The sequence below is a fragment of the Azolla caroliniana genome, unplaced genomic scaffold (genome assembly GCF_043228905.1).
Source record: "Azolla caroliniana isolate FFs.n. ecotype wild unplaced genomic scaffold, voAzoCaro1.0.p SCAF_3, whole genome shotgun sequence".
Classification (NCBI taxonomy): Eukaryota; Viridiplantae; Streptophyta; class Polypodiopsida; order Salviniales; family Salviniaceae; genus Azolla; species Azolla caroliniana.
Genome location: NW_028230438.1, coordinates 25,530,353 through 25,546,942, shown reverse-complemented (window position 1 = coordinate 25,546,942; position 16,590 = coordinate 25,530,353). Strand labels below are relative to the sequence as shown.

Genomic DNA, 16,590 nt, shown 5'->3' with positions numbered 1-16,590 from the left:
TAGAAGATTGTCATACAAACTATCCTGGGATAAGTTATGGGTCCACTTGTAACTGTAAATGAGTTTATGTGGATCTTTTAGGGATATATTGCACCATATATCATGTGTTAAGATATGAAAATTTAGCAAAATACGGCCACGTATATTGTAAATTGAAAAAACAAGCTAATCATTATAACATTATTTATGTATTTATATACGAGGTTTGGTTCATATTCACTTGGAACAAGATTAAGTGCATTGTTATACCTTTTAACACGACAGTAGAGAATGATGAAGTTTTAATTATCATGACAAAGTAAGAAGACGTGCTACTTTAATCACTAGACATATGCACTCATATGAATGTTTTGCAGGAACGGCCATATCATAGTCGTAACTTGTGAATCGTGCTTCTAATTCTAGAGTTGTGATGTTCTAATCGACAGAGTTTTAAAGCTGAAACCTGTGTTTTTGTCCCTAATCACAATCTTTAGTAGGTGTTTAACATGTAACTATGATCAAACGTCGACCAAACATAGTCATTGAGTTTCAATACATATACATATATAATATGTACATATACATATACTGTATACATATACATATACAGAAAGACATATACATATACATACAATACATATACAGAAAGACATACATATACATATACACATACAGAAACAGAGACAGAGATAGAGAGGAGAGGAGACAGAAGCAGAGGAGAGAAAGAGGAGATCAGAGATGGCGAGTGGGCTAACCTCCTTCCCTATTATAATAACACAGCAGGGCCCAGATGGTTAGAAAGAGAAGACCAGACCCCCCCCCCCCCCCCCCCCAGAAAGCCGAAGAGCGATGTCCAGCAGGCCGAGCTCTCTAACATCAGGCGAAAAGAGAGCTTTTGGTCTCCTAGAGAAGTGAGAAAGCAAGAAGCGGACAGTGGAGGATAAGGATGGAGAGCGGGCTGAACTCTCTCACAGCAGGGCCTGAGGGAAAGAAGAGGGTAGTGTCCTACTTCTATGACCCAGCTGTTGGCAACTACTACTATGGCCAAGGTCACCCAATGAAACCTCACCGAATCAGAATGGCTCACTCCCTCATCGTCCACTATGATCTTCATCACAAACTTGATATGTTCCGACCTTATCCTGCTCATCAAGAAGACCTTTGTATCTATCACTCAAATGATTACATCTCATTCTTGAGTTCGCTCCGTTCTTCCGAAACACAACATCAACAGCATGAACATGGTTCAGATACACAAAATCAACAACAATACCGGCAACGTCTACGGATACTGAGGAGGTTCAATGTAGCTGAAGATTGCCCTGTCTTCAATGGGCTGTATGAATTTTGTCAGAGCTATGCTGGAGGATCGATTGGTGCAGCTGTGAAGCTTAATCAGAGGAAGAGCGATATAGCCATTAATTGGTCTGGTGGACTCCATCATGCCAAGAAATGTGAGGCATCCGGGTTTTGTTATGTCAATGACATCGTGCTCGCGATTCTAGAGCTGCTCAAATGTCATGAAGTAAGGAGATTATTGTTATTACTAGAACTGGTCACCATCTCTCTAAAAGAAAATCCTTTTGTTTCAAGAAGCTTACTTTGAAAACCTATTAATACTGCGTAGGTTTAATTAGTGATTTAAAACACACATTGAGAAGCCTTATTTGAAAATTTATGCGTAAAATCCACGTCTAAGAGGATTGATTTGAAAAACCTAGATTGAAAAGTCATTTGTGATACCTAAATGTAAGCCTTTTTTAATACATATGGTGTGAAGGAAAAAATAAGAAAAGTTTGTTGATACATATTTTGCGCTGAACACAGTGAGATTCGTTTATATGGTGAAGGAGACTTATATAGCTCACCCAAATCACCTCTTCAGAGCATAATATTTATATAATTTACGAAATCAAGACAAATATATGTTCTCTGGCTACATTGGGACGTTCAGCTTGATTTGTATGGAAAGTTTATCATATGGATTTTCTTGGATCAGTAAGCATTCTTAGGAACCAAGAAATCATTCTTTCTATTCAAATGAAAAAGAGGCAGTCATATAGCTGATTAATGAAACAAATAGGTTCTCTTGGATTGCTGAGCATGACAATTTAGGTTAGATTTTCTACTTACAAAATGAAGAGGAAACGTGAAAGAAGTGCCAATACTTTATGCTTAAAATGTTGTAAGCCTTCGTTAGAATCTTTTCCATAAAATTAGTCTTCTTACTCTTATTGGGTCTTTTGTAGCGGGTTCTTTACATCGACATTGATATTCACCATGGTGATGGAGTTGAAGAAGCATTCTACACAACTGATCGAGTTATGACAGTTTCCTTTCACAAATTCGGTGATTATTTCCCTGGTACTGGTGACCTTCGAGACCTGGGCTATGGAAAAGGGAAATATTACTCTGTGAATGTACCACTGCATGAGGGCATCGATGATGATAGCTATCAATCACTCTTTAAGCCAATAATATCGAAAGTGATGGAGGTGTATCAACCAGGAGCAATCGTCTTGCAATGTGGGGCAGATTCCCTTACAGGCGATAGACTTGGTTGCTTCAACTTATCTGTGAAAGGCCATGCAGAATGTGTTAGATTTGTACGTTCTTTTAATGTACCTCTATTACTTTTGGGAGGTGGTGGCTACACAATTAGAAATGTTGCAAGATGTTGGTGCTATGAGGTATTTTCTTTCTGTCTGTCTGTCTGTCTACCCTTTATTACTCATATGTTGGCCTTCTGTAGACATTAATATAACAGTTAATTACCTTTCATTTCTTGTTTCTCATATTTGTAAGCATGATTTCACGCATAGGCCAAATTTGGTCTCTAGTAGACCTTAATATAGATTTCATTCTTCTCTTTCTTTCTCCCTCTTTAGTGTGAAGGTCCAGGCTTGGGAGGCCAGCAACAAAATTGACAAAATAAAAGCAAAATTATCTTTTCTGACCAGGCAATATAAAAAGATTTAAGAGATGGAATATGAGCAAATTACTTGAGCTATCCACTAAATATAATGGGACTGTTGAGATTGGCAAATTGCAAATATTGCATCACATATTACTACAAGAAATAGTGTCATCCTCTCACTCTTCTCTGCACTCGATTCTTATGATCTTGAAATATAAATTGGAGCATGGAGACTTCTAGCAAGAGCAGTTCCCATTTTCACACTTTGTCCAAAACTTAGAGCTCAAGGATGAGGGAATACCTAACGCTACAGCGCGAAGCATTCAGGGCCATTTGAGTCCTGACAACTCGTATCATCATTGACCATGAATGCACAGACATCTCACTCGATTCTTATGGTCTTGAAATATAAACTGGAGTGTGGAGACTTCTAGCAAGACCAGTCCCCATTTTCACACTTTGTCCAAAACTTAGAGCTCAAGGATGAGGGAATACCTAATGCTACAGCGCGAAGCATTCAGGGCCATTTGAGTCCTGACAACTTGTATCATCATTGACCATGAATGCACAAACATCTCACAATATCTTCAACCTAGACACACTCATTCCCTTCTGGGCACATATGTATGCTCTCAACATATTCACACGAGCAACCACAGTAGAGGAGACTCTCTTGTGATGATTTCTCAGTTCAATAGGTCATGCTACTGCCATCGTTGAATGATAATATATCATCATCTCCATCTTTACTATTGAAGACTTAATATTGGCCGAATTCTCTTAAGAAATTCCATTGTAGTTTGCATAGTATGGAACTCCAAATCATCAGTTTTTCATTTCATTTGTATGTAAAATTCATAGTATGGAATTCTTAATCATTACTTGTTATCTAGGCCTCTTTTAGCTCTTGGGAATGTTATTATACTTTGTTCGATTTCGTTTACATTATGAATAGCACACAAACCTTTTTGTGATAGGAAATATGTTTTTTGTGGCTGCAATTTGGCTAGAGACTTTTGAATATTGTGCTACAATGAATGCTTTCAAGCCCTATGGAATTTCCTTGATCATCCATCTCCTTCTCCAACAGACTATCAAGCTATAACCTGGGCAGCAGGCAGTGCACTGATTTTAGTGTCCACTTAATTTATGAGGCTCATGAAATCCATGGTTCTTTCAAATAATCCATTCAACCAAGAAATGCTTTTGTGATTATGCTTTTGATTGCAATATAATAGTCATAAGCATTAAGAATATATTGCAATAAAAACTTGAGTGTGGGGTTGTCCATCTCAGGTCATATTAACAATCATATTTGCAAAAAGTAGACTTGGAAAGCAAGAGTTCACATGAATGCATTTTATATGCTGTGTTGCAATGGAATAAAAATGTTATTCTTTTATGAGAAGCATTTGCATGCTATTTTTTGAGAAATATATACAACATGAGGGAATTAATTTATATTTCATCTGCATAGCATTTAAAATCAGCTGATTCTTAGTGACACATTTTGTATTGCATGAGCAACTTACAAATATATCGTGGATTCAATGCACCACTTTCTTAAAGGATTTAAACATAATCTGATCGGTATAACTGTATCTGGAATGATTGCTAGGTGCCCTCATGTTAAACTTCTTGAGAAAGTGAATATACTTCCGTGTAGAGGCTACAGTGTTCTCTGTTTCACAGTCACTACAAACTGATTAGTTTAAGTTATGATATAAGTTGGTAGCTGAAGTAGTTTAATTCATGGAATATTTCGATTTTTTTGCTGAGTGTATGACTTGCTATGCTTTTCTAGTCTCTTGTTTATGTTTTCTTTAAGAATAATTTGTGCATGATCATCTACCTAAACTCTAGCATGGGAGTCATTGAAGAACTTTGAATTAGAGTTCACACCACCAACTAGAATAAAAAGTGTTGATCTATAAACATTATGTTAATGATTAGTCATAATAAGTTTTCTGTCTCTTTTGATTAACCTCTTATTCACAAAGATTTTTCATGACAGACTGCTATTGCTGTTGGTGTTGAGATTGATGATAAAATGCCGTACAATGAGTATTTCGAGTACTTTGGTCCTGAGTATAACCTTCACATAGCTCCGACCAGCATGGCAAACAAAAACCATAAGAGTTATCTAGACTCCATAAGGTTCACTTATTCAACTTTTGGGTTCTGTTCTTTTGTATTTTTTATTTGATCTCATTCATTCTTTCATCCACTAGGGAAATATTACTTGAAAATCTATCGAAGCTACAGCATGTTCCTAGTGTTCAATTCCAAGAAAGACCACCAGACACAGAACTTCTTGATGAGGTATCCCTCTTTTCTTTTTTCATATTTGGGATGTAGTGCACTGGTAAAACCAACATTGCATTGTAGTACAACCTGAGACTACATCTTCCTTTCACCAACATAAACAGTTGGAATGTTTGTCAGTTAACATAATTGTAATCAAAAGTTATATTCCAAAAAACAAGACAAATTTGTTAAACATTAGAAAATCCATCATGAATTGTCTTCTACAAAATGTCAATAGATCATTGTTTTTTCTCTTTCACGGCTTATACTCTATCTCATATGTTGAAAACATTTTTGCTTCACACGTCTCTTAGACAACCTTACAAGTTTTAAATCTTTGGTTTGGTCCTACATGACATTAAGCCTGTCTTATGTGGCACGGAAGTCCGTATGTATGTAGATATGAAATTTATGTATGTATGTCGTTATTTCTGGAAACTTGAAAGTTATACAGCCTTATTACGAAGATTATATAATGCAGCATTGTTTGTGTCTTGTTATAGACACAAGTACAAGTAAAGAGACAATACTAACTACATAGAAAATTGTGGCACCAAATATTAAAAACAAGGGGGATCTACCAAAAACTCCCTCTTTCTTTCTTGAAACACCCTCTGTCTTTTCAAAGTTCTCAACATACTCCTGTATTTACAGCTTCACTCTCAACAACTTCTCTCGTCCCTCCTCTTTCTATTTCTGCCATACATTTTGGATATGCACACTGCGCTTGTAAACCATCTCCAAAATTAGTCCTTCACATGTATTAAAATCATGATCATGGAGCTTTCGGAAACCTAGAGCATTTATTTTTGTTTCAATATGGATAAAATGAATTCAACCATATTTGTAATTGTGATTTGTCTCACACTGATTTTGGCCTCTAGTAGACATTAATCACACAAATACACTCTCTCTCAAGAGATAATGATGATATTCTAGTGTCTCCAGGGGACCAAAATTGCAAAGCATGATGTTTAAATGGTTGAACAAAAAGTGAACTAGAAATTTTGAAAAGTGGGGGTTATTGTGGGGTCTGAAAATACTGGGGATATTTCTCAAATTCACTAAAGAAGAGATATATTTTGGTTCATTTCCCTTAAAGTTGTCTTGTGAAGGCTGTTGGGAAATGGTTAATTTATGAGTCCATTTTTTCTCCATTGCAGATGGAAGAAGCTTATGATACACGACCAAAGGCTAGGTTATGGGATGGGGAATATTCTGATTCAGACACTGAAGAAGGGGAACCACCAAAGGAATGGAACCAGAGCATTGATATTACTGAACCGAGTCCGTCTTTAAAGTAGAATTTTCTGACATAAAAAAAACCTGAAAGTTATATAGATGCTTCTTGATGCTTGACTAGATAGAATCTGCCTGCACAGGAGTTTTAAATAGTCACAAATTTCAGGAGCTATGGTTTTCTTATCTTTTTATGTTCTGGGTTTGAGTAACTTGAATGGAGGTTCTTACTACTATTGGCTTTTTAATGCAGACAGCTTTTCGACCCACTAACAGGGAAACGTTTTACAAAGGTTGAGCGAAACTCAATTGGAGCAATACCTATGGTATTTATTAAGGCTAAAATCTTATTTTGCATGCCCTGTTTTTTTCCTTGTCATGAATTTGATGCATCTCAACAGAATGAGCAACAGGGTGGTGTGGCTGTGACTTCTGACAATAATTTAGAGACTATGGAACACCTGACAACACCATCAGATGCTTTTCGGAGTTTCAGAACACGAACAAGGGATCAGAAAGTGATTTTGGCCTTACCATGCACACCATACACACGGTTTAATAAGGATAACAAGGGATCATGAAATCCATTAAGGTTCATGCTTAAAATGTAGTAAAAAGACAATACAAACTACAATGTTTACACATTTGTTTATTTTCCCATGAGTAATAATACATTGAATCATTCTTATCATAACTCAGCCAATTGTAGTAAATGCTTCGAATGGGATATAGGATTATCAAAAAGATGGAGATACACTGCTGGTCTGTCTGCTTACCAGTTAGAGGATGTACAATTAATTGTAAATTATAATAGCCCTGAACATGAGTTTCTCACAAAGAGTTAATGTATTATGTGCATCGGCTTTTAAATTTTAAATGTTGTCTTTCTTCTATCTTATTGTTATACTTTTTGCTAGATTTGCACTGAGTTTATTCTGTATAGAGGTTGACGTAGACCCACTTACCGAGTGGTTACTATGATGGTAGTGTAAAAGCATTTATAGCTTTCCACTCTTAATGTCAAATATTGAAAAGTTGGTATCACTTCCAAACCAACTTCAGTTGATGTTTTGCATGATGTTTTCTAGCAAGTGAAGGGAATGAAACGATTCTGTTTTTGATGATCTTCCAAGGATAGTGATTAACTAATTAAAATATGAAGACACGAATAATTAATATTTCTATCCCATATACAGTAAGACCTGGGTCTCTCTATTGCTTGCTGGCCCAAGGCAAATACAATCTACAACTCGTATGTTAGGAAGGTTCTTTATGTGAGGTCTATTGATGAACTCTAAGGATGCAAGTTTTATGCTTACCAGTACCTATGGGCCTGGTTTGGTTTGGTTTCTATAAAAAACAAAAACCAAACCAAATCGTTTATGAATTCTCAAACTATATAGTTTCACTCGCATTAGCAACTCACATAATTGAAGCCAAGGAGAAGCTTCACTCGCATTAGCAACTGTTAATGGATGTCAGCCCCTGAAGGAGAGTATGCAGAGATGTGCTTACACGTTGATTCTTACAATCACAGTCACATCCCTCATAATATATGTCTATTTCACACCAGTAACAACATTTTAATCAATTAAAGCTACCAGTAATTCGTGGAACTAACTATATTTTACCAGGAGCTGAAATGAATATTTAAGACAAATAAAACAATCCAGTGATGCAAACATTCCTCCAAATGTAACATGGTATTAAATCATTGCGATTTTATAGAATACATGGTACATTGCCATCCCTAAGTCATGGGCAAAGTCTTTGATGTGTTCCACTACATAAACAATTAATGATCGTAATATTTATATCCCACAAGTATGATTGATGAAATTTTTGTGAAGAACATTAGTTCCACCACTATCAAAGTGAGAAACAAGTATCCTTATAAGGGGATAATGCCAGGGAGAAAGCCCGTGAAAGTGTCAATTTAACAATAAAATATAATAATCCACTGTGCGCATTAATGAATGAACATAGAAGAGCCCATGCCAAAATCATGGTACACATTGATATGCAAAAGAGAAGTTCAAGATCTCTCCTTATAATCACTTCTCGAGCATCATACTTTCCATCTTTATACCACTCGGACAATAACCCTTCTGCATTGGAAGAAGGCAATCATGGCTTTAATCTATACTTGGCCTCGACTACCTCAGTTATTTCCTGTTCCAAATCATCATTTAATCCACATAGTTTCAAATCCAGAAACATTGGTGGATTTCCTTCCTCCTGCATGGAATAATAAAACAAAATTTACTGACACAATCAATAGTAGATAGATACTCTGTAAATATAATTTTTGAATGCCACCAAATTATAAGAAATTTATTTCCCTGGTTTTGTTATCAACAAAAATGTTCAATCAATATTAATACTATCATATATATTAACTAGGACACCTTACATACAATATGAACTAACACATCGTAAATATATGCACTATATCAGTGTGAGCCAACTCATTGTTAGTCACAGCAAATGTGTATGGCAAACAAGCTCCCGGGCATTGTGAAGGCTCAATATGAGGTAAGTTTGAAAAGGTTCATGAGGTGTAACATACCATAGACTCTTGGAGGATTGCTCCACCATTCATGCCAATGGAAGGATTTCCTGACAAATCAAGATGCATCAATGGAGGACGACAGCTGCTTATTAGCCCCCGTAAAGATGTTGCAGTTTCTTCTCCAAGTCGACAATTTCCAAGCACCAATTTCTGAATACAAAACATATAAGGCTTTCATTTAGCTTCCTCTTTCCCATAAGTGACTGAATCTATCTCCTCTAGACTAAAGAAAAAGTAAAACAATTTACAAAAGATGTGATATTTCATATCATTAACAAATTTTGTCCCTAAAGATTATCTTTGCAAGATTAAGTGACTGAATCTTTCTGCACCAAACTAAAGAAAAAAAGTAAAACAATGTACAAAAGATGTGATACTTCATATCATTAGCAAATTTTGTCCATAAACTGAAATATTTGCTCCACAACTCATAATTAGCAATTGCCTGCATCTAGGATGGTCTCATTATTATTATTTATTCTAAGCATATCAAGAAGCTACAGAAATACCTGTAAAGATGTGTTCAGGAGCAAAGAATCAATAATAGCACATCCACCTTCATCTTCCAATTTGTTATACCCAATATCCATATAGGTGAGGACACCATTACTTTTCAGAGCCTCTGCTAATGCCTTCGCACCTGCAGCCATGAAGAGGCCTTTTACAATTTTATAAAAATGTATTTTCTTCCATCAAGAGAAAGGATTGAAATATAAGCATTCCATAAGAGGAAATTTAATAAGACATTTGCACTGTACTCATGCTTTCATTTATGTATATGATAATCAGTCATCACTCACAAACATATGGAGAGACTAGACTAGTCTCAGCTGACATCAGCCCAAGTACAAAATGGCATATGAAAAACACCATATAGTCATCCTATGGACTCTGTCATAGGCCTCCATCTGATTCTGATGGCACCTACTGTCTTGGTCAGGAGAGGTCGTGCATGTTAGTTATTGATGATCTTCAAAGTACGCATAGATATCTGGAATTAAAGTCATATCGCCACATACATTGGATGATAGATGACCAATGCAGTGCTCAAGCTTCTGAGGTTATGTTTTATGTTGAAAATAATTGTTCCAAACTGTCTTAAAGACAACACCTTCTGCATGAGAATCTATGTACCATAGATATCTGGAGCCAAGGACGTATAGCCACATACATGGGGTAATAGACAGCTGTGTGCACTGCTATGTCCAAGTTTAGAAAGGTATGATCAAAATAATAATTCCAAACAGGCTTAAAGCGCATAGGGCCTGCATTGTTATGCCTGATCACTGGCTACCATGTTTGTCTAATCAGTCTCTGGCAAATGTTCACATATCTTTCTTTTTTCCTACTATCATGTTGCCAACATTTTTGCCAGCTTTTGTCACTCTAGGATATGAAGCACATGTTGTCTTTTACGCTGCAAGTCTAATGGTCTTGATTTCAATGCCTGTAAATTTAAAAATCATCGTTCGTGGACATTTGTGTTTTAATTTAAAGCTCTTCTTGAAGAGAATTTTCTAAGTAGGAAATCATATCAAAACTTTTCTTATATCAAAGAGCATAATGCGCCTCAATTGAAAGTTAAAACAAAAGAGAACATTACTACTAGCCAAATAGTAGATATGGGTAAATCTAATATGAAAAAGGGATTCTTCCCCTCAAAATGAGAAAGATTATGTGTATTTACAGATATGACATATCATGGTTACAGTTTTGCCAAGGAAGAGAAGTATGTGTACAGCAAAAAAATCTGATGTCATGGTTATAAAACTAACCCTGCGTCGAGAAATAGTTGTTACTAAGTTTGACACCAACAAGAAAGCAAACTTCAGAAACCAGATACTGTGCCAGCTCTGTGATGCCTGCATCTCCTATTCGGTTGTGAGAGAAATTCACTTGTAATAAAATTGGATTTTTCATCATTCCTTTCAACAATATTTTGGTCTGCATTTATATGTTCATAGTATTCAGTCTCAAGCTAGTTTCATGTCCTTTAACAACCAAAGCGTTCAAACTACAAATATGCTTTCACCTTCTCATCATCAAGAAGGTTGAATGAGAGATCCAAATCAGTCAGAGTTGTACTGATAGAAAGAGAAGAAGAGAACGCAAGACAATCAGAAATCTTCATTCCAAACTTCTCAGGGTGATAATTCATCTTAGCTTTTCTCCATCCGTACTCCAACTTTAGTGAGGTGAGCTGTCTAATGTACGAAGATATTGAAGTAGAGAATAAAGAAAATACATTGTGATGCATTGATGCTTCATGTTTTATACAGCTGATGGAACATATTACACAATACACAGTGAGGCATTGCACGATCTACACTCTGTAACATTGAACATGTAGGTTGTTCCCAGTAACTGTTATCTCTGTAGGTGCACATAATTTCACCTCATAAAAACAAAAGGCAACTATGTGTGTTCATCCGTACAGCTCAGGGGGCATTAAGAAACCATCAACAATAGGCCAAAAATCTCCACCATTTATTCATTAAGAAGCCACATTTCCAGAATAACCATACCTCCAAGAGTAATAGTGATCTTGCATATCACTATCTTGATTTCAATCATTGCAGAATTTCAAAAGAATATTCTTCTTAAATAAATGCCCCAGCCTTTCCCAATAACTCATTCAAATCAATCAAATAGGCTAGATGATCCTAGTCTTCAATTGATTGGGTATCTGTTACTCAGATCAGAAAAATTGATCCTGATCACATTAGGGCTACTATGGGGTATGCAAGTGTTTTTGGTCCAGCTGGTGTACCTGGGCTAATCATTTTCTAAGGTACAAATATCCTACTAATGTTACAAATTTCCTACCAAGGCCATGTTGAACATGTCTGCAAGGATAGAGGGAACTACAAATACTCCATACATGAGGTTACCCTTGTAGTCTTGTGTGGTTAAATCATCATCCATGTTGAAAGCCCTAGTTGGCTTGCTCAACCTCGTAGAGGTGAAGGATGGGGTAGAAGGGCAATGTTCTAACAGTTGTGGTGGGGTTGGTGAAGGACATGATACAAGATTTCACCATAAGAATGCCATAGTTGTGGATCCTCGATCAGAGTGGGGGTATCATGTTAGGCGGTAGCAGAATCTTTGCTCTTGAAGAGGTGGTATGAATCCTAATATTTTGCTTCCTCTTAAGAGTGCTGTTTAAACACACAACGGTTACATTTGCTTGCATCTGTGTGTAAATATATAGATCGAAAAGCGCAACTTGTGAGGCATATCGATATTTTATGTATCTTCTTTTTTTAATATATATGGAGGAAAAAGCACACGTGATGTGTATTGACATACTAGGATTCATTCATATATTTGGATTGATTCATGTTATACGGCCACTACATCATATTTTACTTTAGCACTAAGTTGTTCATACACCTCTTTAAATTCCTCATTGTACCAATGATTTTGGGGCATATTGCGAGGAGTGTGGTGTATGGAGAGTGTGTGGTAAGGAAAACTATTGATAGTAAAGAGTTGGAAAAAAACAATGTGATTTATGGTAACATGTTGACTATAAGTTCCTACGAGTTCATTGATGAAGTGGGTGATTGTGTGTAGGGGCAAGGTTGGTGATGAAATAGAAGATGATTGAAATGGTGTGCTGTTGGCAAGGTTATGAAAATGTAAGTGTGGGCGGCACCAATTGGGGTGGGACGGGATGCTGAAGTTTTTTATAATTTTGGTGGCTTCCCTTGTACCAAGGATATAATCACGGTTTTGGTGGCTTCTCCTTTCTCGAGGATATAATCAAACTATGCTCCAATTGTCTCCTAGTTGGGAACATGTAACACCATTGGAGTTTGTCCATGAGTTCATCTCATTGTTAACAATCAGGTAGTGTCAAGACTCTAGCTGTAACAGAAGTTTCCCATAACCTATGTTGTTTGGTCTTGAGTGAGCTGACCTCTTACACCTTCGTAAGTCCTCCAAAGATATTGAGTGCATCATCTCTGAGTCTTCCAAAACATAGGTACCACATTGTCTATTTTGCAAATTGCCATTGAAGTTTCCCACAAGGAATACTTCATCTAGACCTGAATACCACATAATCCTCTAAAATAGGAAACTATAGAGTGATTAAATTGCAATATGACAACTCGAGCCTTAGTTCACGAGGGATGCGAAATATCAAAATGAAGCAAGTCATTGTATATACACTTCATTCTGGTAGGCCTCAATCATCCTCCATGAAAATTTGTTTTTAGCATGTTATGCCCGTTCTTAGCGTGTACATCCTTTTGGCATCCATCCTTCAAACTATGCTGCTTAGAAATGTCATTGAGCACCTCAGCATATTCATGTCAAGCCTGTGCTGGGTTGTATGTCATTACACATTTTCCCTGCCCTTTTACTTTCTTCTACTCAGAACAATCAGAACCAGATATGATTTCTTCTTCTTCTTCATGAGGTGTCAAAGGTTGCTCTTGCTTGTTTATGTGTACAAATCTCCAGGGTCACCTTATTTTGCAAGCATCCCATTGCATCACAAAACTTCACATGGCAACTATTTAGTATGGCTCTACCATATAATGGCGTGTTGCTAGCTGTGGTGAGGGGGGAGGCATTTGTCGCTGCATAATGCAATGACTTTAATAACCATTCTGTGGTTTACTTTAGGGAAGTGAAAAGATCGAAATAGGGACATGAAAATATCTAAATGAGGCAAGTTGTTGTATATACACTTCACTATGGTAGACATAAATCGTCCTCCGTGAAAATTTGTTTTTAGTGTGTTAACCCTGTTCTACATCCTTTTGCCGCTCATCCTTCACCTTAGAACATGGATATACATTATTTGCTGCCAGCAAATATGTCTACTAGAGATAGTGGATTTTGTTATCTCCGGTAGAAGGGATGGGAGACCCCATCACGAAGTTGATTGTGCTTGCACCTCCCTTCGGTTCCAACATGTCAACCCAACAGATCTTGACTATTCTTGACTATATACAAATTCATTTGCCCTGCCAACGGCTACAATTTTTCTTTTCCATATCCTATTAATTAAATCATATCTTGAGCTCATCATTTTAGGCAAACTTCTGCTGCTATGAATTTTCTTTACATGGGGGCTTCTACTATATATATATATATATATATATATATATATATATAGAGAGAGAGAGAGAGAGAGAGAGAGAGAGAAACGTGAGCTGCTGTATTAGAGAATACTATGAAACATGGATTTCAAATGCCCTCATATGAAAGTATGATATCAAAAGTGAAATGGGATGATATCGAGAAAATCTTGGCGTAATGGAAACATGGAGTTATTCACAAACATACCTGCCCAATGAATGCAGAATCAAAGCCGGATTAAGATGTGAAGGCAATTGGCAAACCATGAGATTATGGACAAATGGTTTGCTTGTATCCAAAAGCTTCTTCAACTCAACTATGTCTTCCACAGTAGGATCAAAGCTTCAAAAGGAATAAAATTTTATATATTAAGAATAATAATACTTCTTCAAGGTACAGTCATGCAACTCTCTTTTATCTCGACGTAATAGAACAAACTACACTATATATAATATGGATGGCAATGAGGTTGAACTAACTTTTCAAGGGCATCAGCAAGGTTGCACTCAAAGAAAAGTTGTTTCCAAGAGCGTCCATGGCAAGAAAGATCACAAGTCTCCCACTTGAGCATAGATCTACGTTTCCAGTATTCTTCATTATCTATGATAAACTGAAAATTAAGCAAAAAACAACTGTGAGAATGTTTTCCTTAGGAACAATCTAGCCAAAAGCAATCCCAATTTATGCCATCGTTGATGAAGAAAAGCAAAACAAATGTAAAACAAAGGTTCATTTGGAGAGAATACTTTTATCTATCACGTCACAGAGAAAGCAATTTGTGAATCAAATAGGTTATCATCTATCTATATGCAAAAACAAATGGCAAAGTGTGATTCTAAAATACTATGCCAATCTATGTAAGAAAGAAAAAAGGTGACCCCAATAGTTTCTTATTTGCATAAACTACAAAAGACAATCTGAGATCCTAATTTGTGAAACAACAAAATATGAACTTTACCTCCACTAGGTTTTCATCTACAGAATGTGATCTTATAAAGTGTCATCTATGCAAGAATTTTTTTATTGAAGCAAAATGTGATTCCAATAGAATTTCGTCCAGAAAAAATAGTGTCATATATATAAAGAAAAGCAAGTTATGATTCCAAAATATAGTGTCATTAAACCAAAAAGAAGCAACACATGAAATCTCAACATTCTACCATACACCGCAATTCGCAAAAGAACAAAACTATTATATTGAAAGAACATATTTAAAACAGAATAAAAATGAAAAAAAATAGAAGTAACACAGTTTAATTTAAAAAGTATCTATTTTAGAAAAAATGTTACCCCTTCTTTATCCATCGTCCATGAGAACCTTTGGAAGGAAAACAGTCAGAAAAAAAAAAGAAAACATATTGCGATAAAGAAAAGATAAAAATGAAAGGAAAAGAAAATTAAGAAACAGACAAAACCCAAAAAATAAAGGCAAGGCATAAACCAACAGAAAAACTATATAAAAATAGAAATAATTAGATAAAACCCTAACCTGAGCGCAGAGATCGAGGGGGAGATGAACAGGAAGATGGGCGATGACGAGCGATCGGATGGAGGAAGGAATGGAAGCGAGGATGCAGAGAACATCAGGAAACGTGGCGATTATAGGTACACAAAGCTCCACGAGACTTGGGCGAAGACGAAACGGAGGAACCACCATGGCGGGAAACCCTAGTTCCGGGAACCAGAACCCTAACCCTAACCCTAACGATGGAACAGAAGAAGGCGTGGGTACACATAACCGTTGGAAGATTGAATAATACTAACTAATGCTGATTTTGGAAATTTCCTAAAATACCCCTGCCCTTCTTCCTTTATTTCTCTAAATGCCCCTTGTGCCAACAAGAGGCAAGAAACACCTTTGTCCATGTATTATTGACACATGCATATAGGAAACAGGGCGATAAAATTCATCGTCTGATTATTGAAACTTGGAACCTATGATTTCTTCCCCTTCTCCGCGATACTAACCAGAGGGGCATTTTCAGGAATATAATGACATGTAGGTGCACTTCGGGGGGGGAACAGAAAACTGTTCAGAAGTATTTCCTTGCAACGACATTTGAAACATTTGTAAACATAGGCCTGATATCATGTGCCGATGAAGTTTGCTTTGCATATAATGTATGAAATGTTATATTCTTCGCATGTTTCAACCACAAAAGGTAAATTGCCCATCTTTACAACATCAATATACATTTAGATGTGAACATATGTGATTTACAACATTTGCTCTCACGATGAAGTAGCACAATAATTACTCAAATGAAAATATGTGCCACCCTAGCTTATACATGAAGTAACTTTAGGTGGCTTGCATTTAATGTGTGGAATTACATCCGTACATGATATAGTGACATAAACAAATGTCACCAAGTGTTCATTTAGCACCACACACTAATGAGATGCGGCATTTTATGGTTGTTGCCTTGCTAGTTTGAGGGATCTAAGGTTTGGTAAACAAGAATAAGACGATATCCAT

At 36.4% G+C, this 16,590-nt stretch overlaps 2 protein-coding genes across 4 annotated transcripts; one reads left to right on the top strand and one right to left on the bottom strand.

Moving 5' to 3' along the window:
• The first annotated feature begins 717 nt into the window (after positions 1 to 717).
• Positions 718 to 7,301, top strand: LOC147866859 (histone deacetylase 6-like). Of its 2 annotated transcripts, none has more exons than XR_015529535.1 (7): positions 718 to 1,507; positions 2,232 to 2,672; positions 4,914 to 5,056; positions 5,131 to 5,221; positions 6,370 to 6,506; positions 6,703 to 6,771; positions 6,847 to 7,087. XR_015529535.1 is itself a non-coding variant. In XM_087317367.1 (7 exons), exons 1-7 carry the CDS (start codon positions 929 to 931, stop codon positions 7,024 to 7,026), a joined length of 1,644 nt encoding a protein of 547 aa, XP_087173493.1. In that variant the 5' UTR covers positions 828 to 928; the 3' UTR covers positions 7,027 to 7,301. The 2 variants fall into 2 exon arrangements, 1 of the variants encoding a protein (XP_087173493.1); XM_087317367.1 differs by having other exon boundaries at positions 828 to 1,507; positions 6,699 to 6,771; positions 6,847 to 7,301.
• Positions 7,302 to 8,171: 870 nt separating this feature from the next.
• LOC147866858 (uncharacterized) lies at positions 8,172 to 15,861 on the bottom strand. Of its 2 annotated transcripts, XM_087317365.1 has the most exons (8): positions 15,601 to 15,861; positions 14,591 to 14,721; positions 14,319 to 14,453; positions 11,050 to 11,221; positions 10,793 to 10,961; positions 9,527 to 9,657; positions 9,015 to 9,167; positions 8,178 to 8,683 (listed from the first exon to the last, which is right to left on the bottom strand). In XM_087317365.1, exons 1-8 carry the CDS (start codon positions 15,766 to 15,768, stop codon positions 8,573 to 8,575), a joined length of 1,170 nt encoding a protein of 389 aa, XP_087173491.1. In that variant the 5' UTR covers positions 15,769 to 15,861; the 3' UTR covers positions 8,178 to 8,572. The 2 variants fall into 2 exon arrangements, with proteins under 2 accessions (XP_087173492.1, XP_087173491.1); XM_087317366.1 differs by lacking the exon at positions 14,591 to 14,721 and having other exon boundaries at positions 8,172 to 8,683; positions 15,601 to 15,844.
• Between the last annotated feature and the right edge of the window lie 729 nt (positions 15,862 to 16,590).

What these genes read in the sequence shown, in the direction of transcription:
- LOC147866859 (XM_087317367.1), top strand. Translation starts at nt 929, where the DNA reads ATGGAGAGCGGGCTGAACTCTCTCACAGCAGGGCCTGAGGGAAAGAAG. An exon ending in CAAGATGTTGGTGCTATGAG is followed by an intron (nt 2,673 to 4,913) that starts GTATTTTCTTTC and finishes TTTTCATGACAG; the next exon opens with ACTGCTATTGCTGTTGGTGT. An exon ending in GAACCGAGTCCGTCTTTAAA is followed by an intron (nt 6,507 to 6,698) that starts GTAGAATTTTCT and finishes TTTTTAATGCAG; the next exon opens with ACAGCTTTTCGACCCACTAA.
- LOC147866858 (XM_087317365.1), bottom strand. Translation starts at nt 15,768, where the DNA reads ATGGTGGTTCCTCCGTTTCGTCTTCGCCCAAGTCTCGTGGAGCTTTGT. An exon ending in CCCTCGATCTCTGCGCTCAG is followed by an intron (nt 14,722 to 15,600) that starts GTTAGGGTTTTA and finishes CTTAATTTTCAG; the next exon opens with TTTATCATAGATAATGAAGA. An exon ending in ACCTTCTTGATGATGAGAAG is followed by an intron (nt 10,962 to 11,049) that starts GTGAAAGCATAT and finishes ATATAAATGCAG; the next exon opens with ACCAAAATATTGTTGAAAGG.